Below are 11,399 nucleotides of genomic sequence, written 5' to 3' on the forward strand. Positions count from 1 at the left end.
CAGGACTAAAATCAGGACTAAAACCAGGTCTAAACCAGGTCTACAAAAGCACTAAATCAGGACTAATATCAGGACTAAAACCAGGTCTAAACTAGGACTAAAATCAGGACTAAAACCAGGACTAAACCAGGACTAAACCAGGACTAAAATCAGGACTAAAACCAGGTCTAAACCAGGACTAAAATCAGGCTAAAACCAAGGTCTAACCAGGAACTAAAATCAGGACTAAAACCAGGTCTAAACCAGGACTACACCAGCACTAAACCAGGACTAATATCAGGACTAAAACCAGGACTAAAACCAGGTCTAAACCAGGACTAAAATCAGAGGACTAAAACCAGGACTAAAACCAGGTCTAAACCAGGACTAAAATCAGGACTAAAACCAGGACTAAACCAGGACTAAATCAGGACTAAAATCAGGACTAAAACCAGGTCTAAACCAGGACTACACCAGCACTAAACCAGGACTAATATCAGGACTAAAACCAGGTCTAAACCAGGACTAAAATCAGGACTAAAACCAGGTCTAAACCAAGGTTAAACCAGGTCTAAGCGAGGACTAAAACCAGGACTAAACCAGGACTAAAATCAGGACTAAAACCAGGTCTAAACCAGGACTAAAAACCAGGACTAAAATCAGGACTAAACCAGGTCTAAAAACACCAGTCTAAACCAGGACTAAACCAGGACTAAACCTGTCTTTACCTACTCTAAGGGGAGGCTCACATTCACCCTATTTGACAACCCTTGTGATAATAAATTTTTTTGGTGAATATACAAATTACAAAACAATAAAATGTAACATGGGGATCTAAATATGTGATGTGTAGGCAGTTAATACCCCAAAGAAATAAATTACTCCCTCTTTTACGGTTTTATATTATGCAAAAGAATGTTGCTACCTCCTCAAAAACATACCTGGAGATGTGTTTTGTTTCATTCACACACGTTTGAGTCATGCAGTGGTAGTTTTCAAGTTTTACTTTTTGTTCAGTAGAGATGGGGATACTCCAGGGCTGAAATAATCAAAATTATTCTAGTGAGGATCTATGGAGTTTAAAAAGACACAAAACACAAATCCGGGTATGTTTGTGAAGAAAAAACATGATAACCAATCCAATCCACTTTATTTATATAGCACATTTCACAAACAAACTGTTTCCAAAGTGCTGCACAAATACATAAAAAATAAAACTAGTAAAATAAACTACTAAAAAATACTATCAGTAAAACCAGTAAAATAAAAATAAAACTATATCATAGAATAGAAATAAATAAACCAATAAATAAATTAAATCAGTAAAACCAATAAAAACACAATAAAAATAAAAAAAAGACACAGAGGACCACACAACTCACGCGGTGTTAAAAGCCAGAGAATAAAAGTGGGTCTTCAGACGAGATTTAAAACTCTCCGCTGTGGAGCTGCTCGAACGTGAAGCGGCAGATCGTTCCAGAGTTTAGGGCCGACCACAGAGAAAGCCCTGTCCCCTCTGGTTTTAAGTCTCGTCTGAGGCACCCTGAGCTGGAGCCGGACCTCGGACCTCAGAACACGCGCAGGGGTATAAATTTGGATGAGGTACTGTGGAGCCAGTCCATTCAAAGCTTTAAAAACAAACAATAAAATCTTAAAATCAATTCTAAATTAACAGGGAGCCAGTGCAAAGACGCAAGGATTGGGGTTATGTGCTCTCTCCTTTTTGCTCCTGTTAAAAGTCGCGCTGCAGAGTTTTGGACTAACCTGTAGTCGGTAAAGTGCGTTTTGCGAAACGCCGGAATAAAGTGCATTACAGTCGTCCAGGCGTGATGAAATAAAAGCGTGCATAACTTGTTCAAATAGTTTAAAAGATAAAAAACAGATCAGAAAATAGCGTAATATGGGCCTTTAAGTATATAGACGCAAGCAGGTGGCGGACACTTCACCAGAAAAGTTCCACAATGCACCTGTGTGATATCTGCTGCGAACATCCAAGTGACAGTCCACACAAAACACCCCATTGCTCTCATCTTCAATATTTTTCACGAGTGTATTTTTACCACTGACGTCTGCAGTACAATGTCCCATCTGCAGTGTTACTGGGACAAACATGGTAGCGCGTCATCCGGCTCTTTGGACATGTTGGATGGAGTTGACATTTGGAGTTTGACAGCTTGTCTTGTTGTGCAGTGTGCAGCGCTAATAAGTACACAATACGGTGTCACAGTCTTGGATAATTAAATTAGCATAGTTGAGGGAATGGCTATTCAGTGAGCGTAATCTAATGAACTCGAGGCACAGTGCACGCGAAATTACATTTGACTTTGCATCAGATGTGACTGGTGCTTTTCCAGCTTGTGTTTGTACAATAAGCACCCCCTACTGTTATTGTTTATATATGTAACATTTTTAATCATTTGTGGTGGGAACAGAGCTGCCAGAAGTATGGAGAATCTGATACTAGTCGATACTGAAACTAGAATCGAAACTAAATACTCATTTGAGCAGGTGTCGGTGCTAAAAAATCACATTCACAGGACAGAAATGAACCTTTCCTGAATAGATTTAGAATGATCTTGAAGAAGTATTAAAGCACACAGATTAATATACGGCCATCGACCATTGTGGAACCTACCTGGACCACTGAGGGTTTACACAAATATAAGGTAATACATGGTAATATAAAAAAAATAATAAAATAAAAGATTTAATGTAGAAAATGTAAGTGTTTTTTTTTTTTTTAACTATCATCATAGTAACAGAATCTGTATTGAGTATCGAGACTAATTCCTTAGTATTGAAATCGAGTTTGAAATGTTAGTATCGTGACAACACTAGATGCAATGACATTCTTCAAATTACATGAACCTATTAACATTAAATTATAAATCAGATGATACTCTTTCTGCTTGCTCTTACAGGAGTACCGGTAGTTGTTTTCTCAAATACGTTTTTACTCTTACTCGAGTAATTTCTTGGAACAATACTGCCCATAAAGACGAGCAGGTGGTAGTGTCACCCCATCAGAAAAGTGACATAGTTCATCTTTTAAAAATAAAAGTACATTATTCTTACTGGGAATTTATAGTCTCAAATGAGGCTTAGTGATATGAATATGTAGGAATGAAACAAAATGCAATAAACAAACAGTTTGGTTCAAAAGTTAAATATGAAAAGTATAACTGGTAGCAGTAGTAGTTGTAGTTGTAGTAGTTAGTAGTAGTTGTAGTAGTTGTAGTAGTTGTAGTTGTAGTAGTTGCTGTAGATGTTGTAGTAGTTGTAGTTGTAGTAGATGTTGTAATTGTTGTTAGTAGTTGTAAATACTGTTGTAGTAGTAGTTGTAGATGTTGTAGTAGTACTTGTTGTAGTAGTTGCAGTAGTAGCTGTAAATATTGTTGTAGTAGTTGTAGTTGTAGTAGGTGTTTTAGTAGTTGTTGTAGTAAATGATGTAGTAGTAGTAGTTGTAGATGTTGTAGTAGTTGTAGTAGTTTGTTGTAGTTGTAGTAGTTGTAGTATGTTGTAGTAGTAGTTAGTAGTAGTTGTTGTAGTAGTGTAGTAGTAGTAGTAGTAGTAGTAGTGTTGTAGTAGTAGTAGTAGTTGTAGTAGTTGTTGTAGTAGATGTAGTAGTGTAGTAGTAGTTGTAGATGTTGTAGTAGTAGTAGTAGTAGTAGTAGTTGTAGTAGTAGTAGTAGTAGTAGTTGTAGTAGTAGTGTAGTAGTAGTAGTAGTAGTAGTAGTAGTAGTTGTAGTAGTAGATGTAGTAGTAGTAGTAGTAGTAGTTGTAGATGTTGTTGTAGTAGTAGTAGTAGTAGTAGTAGTAGTAGTAGTAGATGTTGTAGTTGTTGTAGTAGTAGTAGTAGTAGTAGTAGTAGTAGTAGTAGTAGTAGTTAGTAGTAGTTGTAGTAGTTGTAGATGTTGTAGATGTTGTAGTAGTTGTAGTAGTTTAGTAGTTGTGTAGTAGTAGTAGATGTAGTAGTGTAGTAGTAGTAGTAGTAGTAGTTTGTAGTAGTAGTTGTTGTAGATGTTGTAGTTGTAGTAGTAGAGTAGTAGTAGTAGTAGTAGTAGTAGTTGTAGTAGTTGTAGTAGTTGTAGTAGTTGTAGTAGTAGTTGTTGTAGTAGTTGAGGTAGTAGATTTTGTAGTAGTTGTTCTCGTAGTTGTATTAGTAATAGTAGTTGTGGTCATTGTAGATGTTGTAGTAGTTGATGTAGTTGTTGTCGTAGTGGGTGTAGTAATTGTACTAGTTGTTGTAGTAGTTGTAGTAGTAGTAGTAGAATGAAACAAAATGCAATATACAAACAGCTTGGTTCAAAAAGTAAAGTAAAAAAAAAAAATATGAAAAGCATTAGTAAAATATGAAAAGTATTAGTGCTAGCAATAACAGTTATAAGTAGTAGTAGTAGTAGTAGTATTAGTATAAAAAAAAAAATACAGAACTTTTAACTCAAGTAACCCTACCTGCTTTTCCAGTCTCACAGCACAACTCAATAGAATCTTGGAGAGTCTATTTCAATTGTGGCCCTGAATGAAAATCACTATCGAAGACCTTCATTGGAAAACACCGGCGCGTCTCCGAACAATACGTGAGCCTGGATCCGGCCCAATTAGCACGTTTGCACAAGAGACCCGGGCATTGCATTGTGGGAAACTTAACACGGCAAATTAGCTAGAAGCGCTTCTCCGTGGCATATAAAACAAATGAAAGAAAGAAGGTAGCCGGAGAAAGGAGTTGACGCTACATAAAAGATCTGATATTATTTTTATATTTCGAGTCAAAATGGCCTCTTTCATTAAGACATCACTGTGGATAGGTCATGCGTCAAGGCGTAATTAGCGTCTCATTATGCCGTCTCTGTTGTGTTTTGGGGCTCTTAAACAACTCAGGAGTTACAACAGGTGAATGCCATCCATACCTAAATTTACCCAGAAGCCTTTTCAAAAATCAAAACCGAATATACGCCGCGTAGCTTTTAACAAAAGATCCATCTGACAGCTTGAGGGACGCGACGGCGCTAATGTGCATGCTAATTCTTTTTTTTTTCTCTCTCTCGCTCTTTTCTTTTTATTTGGTTCGTCGGGACTTTTCGATGTTGTTTTTCTCCTACGTGGGCTCAGAGTGGAAGTGGAGTGGGTGGATTTGGTAATGGGAGGCTCAAAAGGTAACTCAAAAAGCGCGATCATAAAGGTCGAACGTGATATTTGTAATGTTTCGATATTGCTGACGGCTTTGTAAATGGTGTTGGAGAAACGAAATGCAGTGAGGCGCGGCTCGGAACTGAAATGAATCAAAAGTTGGTTAATTCGTTTGACGAGTTGTGACCAGTGGTGGAACGTAACAAAGTGCTGCTCTTAAAGGTGCATTGTGTAACTTTTCTAGTCGAGGATCTGTCAAACGCTTTTCTTCATGGACATGTTATTGCTTTGGAATGTTTCACAAAACTTTCTATCTTCAAAGAGACCAAACCAGACCGAGTTATGTAACCCCGCACACAGTCAGAATGCTTGTTTTTCTAGGTTTGAGCTATAAAACCACCTGTAATTCAAGATTTAACGTAGAGCTGTTTAATGCCATACTGCGGAACATTCCAGGCAGAGACAAGCAGGTGACATAACCCTAACCAAAGTTAGATAGTGCACCTTTATGTACATTTTAAAGGATACTATTTTAGAGAAGGTATCTACTTTCTGCTCCACTACATTTCTGAACAGGACTTACTGTTTGAGACTTGCTGAAAAGGCTTTTTTAAACGTGTACTTTAATACTTTTATTGAAGTAGATTTTTTCATATGATTTTTACTTGAGTATTTTTATTACCTCTGCCAAGGAGGTTATGTTTTTGCCGGCGTTTGTCTGTTTGTTTGTTTGTTTGTTTGTTTGTTTGTCTGTTAGCAACATAACTCAAAAAGTTATGGACCGATTTTGATGAAATTTTCAGGATTTGTTGGAAATGTGAAAAGGAAGAACTGATTTCATTTTGGGGGTGATCCGGAAGAAATCCTGGATTCTGGATCACTTTGAAATTTTAGTTAACATTGTGGTAAATGGGGCCAAAAATTTTGTTTCTCAATATCTCGGTTAATTATTGACCAAACCCCATGAAATTTGACTCAGGGATGGACAATGGGATCCTCTTTCATATTCCAAAGGCTGATCCGGATCTGATCCAGAAGACTGATTTTATCGCAATTTATATAAAAAATGGGGGTAGTCCTTGGCGGAGGTCTGCGCTCTCTGAGTGCTTTTCTAGTTTACTTCTGTAGTGGTAGCGGAAAATTCAGTACTTTTTCCACCACAGGTTGTGATCTGGACGTGTACGTAGCGTGATGGAGGTAGACTAGACTATTATCACATGACATCACAAAGCTCTCGATTTACCACTCAGTCTTCGTTTCTTCCCTCACCTATGATCATGAGCTTTGGGTAATGACCGAAAGGATGAGATCGCGGATACAAGCGGTGAAAATGAGTTTCCTCCGCATTGTGGCTGGGTGCTCCCTTAGAGATAGGGTGAGGAGCTCAGTCACACAGGAGGAGGAGTAGAGCCGCTGCTCCTCCACGTCGAGAGGAGCCAGCTGAGGTGGCTCGGGCATCTGTTCCTGGATGCCGTCTGGACGCTTCCTGCGGGAGGTGTTCTGGGCATGTCCCACAGGAAGTAGACCCCAGGAAAAACGCAGGACACACTGGAGGGTCTATGTCTCTCGGCTGGCCTGGGAATGCTTTGGGGTCCCCCCGGAGGAGCTGGAGGAAGTGTCTGGTGTGATGGAAGTCTGGGAGTCCCTGCTTAGACTGCTGCCCCTGCAACCCAGCCTCAGATAAGCGGAAGAATATGGATGAATAGATGGATGGATGGACATCACAATGTGGAACTGAGTGTTTTTGGTTTGAAGAGAAGAACTCAGACTAAATATGCAGGATCTGTGTGTGAATGAAAACAAAACATGACTCGGGTTTGTTTTGTTTGAAACAACATTGTAACACAGATTAGAAAATAGCATAAGATGGGCCCTTTAATTAAAAAACTAAAAATCCTATACCACCAAGCCATTTGAACAGCAGACATGTCATTGATCATTCAAACTTTCTCACCTAGAATAAGTTGTGGACACGACAGCTTTCATTTAACCAGCCCTTTCTTTTACACCGCCAGCTTTCTCTTTGTCTGTTTGTGCTAACACAACACAACGTCTTCTCATGTAGCTTCCTCATCACCTCCCCCCACTGCCCCCCGTCCCCGCCCTCTGCCCATCGGACCATTACGGATCAAAAACGCGCCTTCGCTAACAGTACTCCTGCTTGGTGTCTGAGTCCAAACCTCCATTCCACATTCAGGGCATGCTGGGAAGGGCTTTCTGCGCTGGGGAGAGGAGTTGGCTGACAAATCACAGCTTCAGCTTCACTAAACTGCGCCGGCCCCCCTCCTCTTCTTGCTCCTCTTCCTCCTCGCTGTGTGTTTTCGGCGTCTCGTTCACTGGCCGCAGATGATGGGGGGATGAGTGCGGCTGGACACGCTGTTAAGGGAGAGACGGAGACAGAGGAGAGAGGAGAGAGGAGAGGGGGTGTAAAGTAAACTATTGTGGTGCTTGTGTGGTTAAGAGATCCATCAAAGTGAAATGCAAAAACGGTAAAAAAACATGACACTGTAGTTAGAGTTGTGAACAAAACAGATGCAGACATGAATTGATACTAAAACTTTTATTGAAAATAGTAGAAATTGGTTTGAACAAGCACTAAGCCTGTCACAATAACACATTTTGAAGTAAGGATGGATGATATATCGGAAACTAGGGGTGTGCAAAAATATTGAAATATTGATATATCGTATCGTTTAATGTGATGATACAGTATCGATATCATGGGCTACTGTATCTATATATCTTCAAGAGTATTTTTTGGTTTATTTTACTAAATTATTTTGTTACAGCTACAGTTTTGTTGCTTGTTCAAAGGAAGGAAACTCGTTTATGCGACACATTTGACATTTTCACTGTTTAGATGATTAAAATGTTTGTGTTTCATATGAACTTTGCACAAGAAGTGGTTTAACAAAGACTTTAAGTATCACGGTCATGATTTAGCCTGTATTTTTTATTGAACCCTATCGAATCGAAGTGAAATATATCGTATTGAATCGTAAGCTCACTGTATCGAGATCTGTATCGTGGCCTGTGTCTCGAGTTATGTATCACTGGCAACTTCTGAATCGGCAACAGTATCAGTATCGGCCAGTATCAATACCAAGTTGATGCCGATATTCAATGAAATGAACAGACCAATGAGTCAAAACGCATTTTGACTAATGAGTATAACTAATTTTTACACAAACACATGATCAATTATTTTATATTCCACTACAATACATACATACACATTATTTTTAGAAAAGCCAAAAGTTTATCTGTGATCGTTACTTAAACTTAAGATGCATTTGTGTGCCTCCCTTTGGATTTTAAATGAAAAAAAAAACAAACGGTATTGGCAAATATCGAGTATCAGCCACAGCAGCAGGCCAAATGGTGACGGTCACATTTTTATATAATGCTTTTCCACCTTCAAGACACTCTAAGCTCTTTACATTGACAAACCACTCACCCATTCACACACAAATTCATACACCAGCGTACCAGTTAAGTGTCTTGCCCAAGGACACAACAGCAGCATTCTTCAGTGGGAGCTTGAATTGCGCTGCGAACCTGTGGGTCACACTTACTGCTTTTAAAATACCTTGACAAGACTTTGGTGCGAATCGTTCCTGTCATAAACATATTTCTTCATGTTGTCTGGGCTGAAATGAATCATGGGATATGTAGTTAGTTTGTTTATTAAGTGTTGCTTCTTTAAAACAATGCATTCAAGCAAAGGAACTCGCAGTTTGTTATTTATTGTGACAGCCCATGATATTATTGCGAGATTTTTGACGTTGCAATATCACGATATTTTGGTTATTGTTACATCCCTAAAAAAATAAATAATGAATCCATATCAGCTGAGTTTGAGTTTGAAGTATTCGTGAAGAAAATGTAGTAAAGATCACGCTAAAACTGTTCAGGAAAGGTTCATTTTTGTCCTGTGAATGTGACTTTTTTAGTGTCAATAGCTGCGCAAATGAGTATCTAGATTCAACACTTTTATAGTTTTAGTGTCGACTACCATCTAATTTTCTATACTTTTGTCAACCTTAGAGAATATCATATCAATAAACTTCATTTTGTTTTTTTAGAATGGCAGTATTGGGTACATTTCTCATTCTTTTGTCTTGCTCTGTTGTTACAGGAGACCAAAATCGACTGCGTGCGAGTGGCCACCAAAGGTAAGCGAACGCGCTCCGACTGCAGATGCTGTTTGTGGTGCGGATTGTAAATGAATGTGGTTTCATGGGACTGACTTGATTAACATTGAAATAGCTCTGGTGGGACTGTTTTAAATGAGTCTTTGGTGATAAATTAATGCCAGATCACACCGGGGACCGTCTCAGCAGCTCACAGTCGCTCGCTGCTGTGGAGATGTCTTATCAGAGGTGCATTTGTGCCGTTTTATATTCTATACAAACTGTTATTGTGAGCCGCAGTGATCCCCAGTGACTTCAGATGCCCTCACAAGGAGCTCAACAATCACATTAAGATTAAGCTATAGACATTAAAGCAATTGTATGAAGTCCCGGCCAATCAGAAAACAGCTTTTTTTTTTTTTTAATGCATTTTTATTTTGGGCAAGTAAAGATTTACATGTATTTACAATGGAACATATGACATAAGTGAAATCATAAATGAAAATAACAACAACTACTAATAACTATTATTATTACTATTGTGCCCAAAAAGGAGTGGGAAGAAGAAAACGTATTTAATCCCACCCCTACTCTTCATAATCTAACACAATGAGCTTATTTAGAGTTTTTCAGACATTTTGAATTAAACTATATGAACTATTTACAAGTGCAGACAAGAGTCACTGTTATATCTTGGTAGCTTGGCTTTTTTGATGCCTTTTAAAAACCTGAACAAAAAATAAATAAAAATAAAAGTGAAAGTGAAAGTGAAAATAAATATAAATATAAAAAATGAAATGAAACTGGAAAGTGCCATAGTTCAAATGATTATCAGTTCAGCTCAGTAGATTATAAAGTACAAAATGTATTTGAATCATTATTGTTTTAGTTGATAATTGGACCTGGAAAATGGTAATTGGTAAATGTTAAATGGTCAGATGCATTTTAAAACGTGCTGTAACCTGTATGTATATCAACTAGTGCAATATCTTCTAAAATAGTTTCTGTCCAGAAAACGACATGAATAAAAATGCTTTTACTCTAATTATTAGTAAGGCTGGACATTGCCAATACGATACATACCTCGATACATAGACCACGGTATGATGCATATCTCGATACAATGCAGTTTTGGTTCGATACGATATATTTCAAATCGATTTAATACAGTTCAGTAAAAAATAAAGGTTAAATCATGTCTGTGATACTAAAAATCTTTGTTAAACCACTTCTTGTGCAAAGTTCACATGAAACACAAACATTTTAATAATAAAAACTGTGAAAATAAACAAGTTTCCTTCCTCTAAACAAGCAACGAAACAGTAGCAAGTAAAATAAACCAAAAAATACTCTTGGGGATATATCGATACAGCAGCCCGCGATATCGATACTGTATCATCACATTAAACGATACAATATATCGGCATTTCAGTATTTTTGCACACCCCTAATTATTTGTAAACTGTCCCGGAACTAAACCTGAACCAGATCAGGACCAAACCAGGACAAGTGTTAAATAATTGTCCTAACGTGATGCTCAACATACTACTAAAAATCCCCTAAATGTGCAGATTATTGCCTGAAATGTTCTGCAGTATGGCATTAAACTATCTCCATGGAGACAAGCAGTTGACCCTACCAGGCCAAACCACAGGTCAGATCTGTGGAGAGGCGAGCCCACACAACAAGAAAAAAAAGCTGTAACTGAATAATTGCAAGATTTTAATGCCGTACTGTGAAACATTCAGTAAAGTCAAAAACATACCTGGAGTTCTGTTTTGTTTCATTCACATGTTTGAGTAACTCTTTGTTGTTAGTCTTTCTACGTCTCCAAATGCTCAAAATGCTCTGTACCACCTTGTGACGTCATGAAGGAGTAGTTTTCAAGTTACCAGATACGTTTTGTTTAGTAGAAATTGGCAATTCCAGGAGTGAAATAATCCAAATGTTTCTAGTGAAAGTGTTTGGAGTTTAAAAACACATAACTCAGCCTAATTATGCAGGATTTGTGTGGTATTAACAAAACAAAACACAACTCCAGGTCTGTTTATGATGAGGAAACAAACATCATAACAGATCAGAAAATAGCGTGATATTGAGCCTTTAAATCAAACCTGACCAAACCCGGCCTTTGATAGATTACTCCGGATGCGTTGT

At 38.0% G+C, this 11,399-nt stretch overlaps 1 protein-coding gene across 1 annotated transcript in view; it reads left to right on the forward strand.

The window, feature by feature from the left end:
* The window catches only part of LOC110153462 (protein tyrosine phosphatase receptor type M), a 583,698-nt gene that overhangs the window by 363,850 nt on the left and 208,449 nt on the right, over positions 1-11,399 (forward strand). The window contains exon 13 of the mRNA XM_055151363.1: positions 9,248-9,284. Coding sequence (XP_055007338.1) covers positions 9,248-9,284 — 37 coding nt within the window. The remainder of the gene's footprint in view (positions 1-9,247; positions 9,285-11,399) is intronic.

Source organism: Boleophthalmus pectinirostris, unplaced genomic scaffold (assembly GCF_026225935.1).
Source record: "Boleophthalmus pectinirostris isolate CB_2022bp ecotype Guang Dong unplaced genomic scaffold, ASM2622593v1 HiC_scaffold_16, whole genome shotgun sequence".
NCBI lineage: Eukaryota > Metazoa > Chordata > Actinopteri > Gobiiformes > Gobiidae > Boleophthalmus > Boleophthalmus pectinirostris.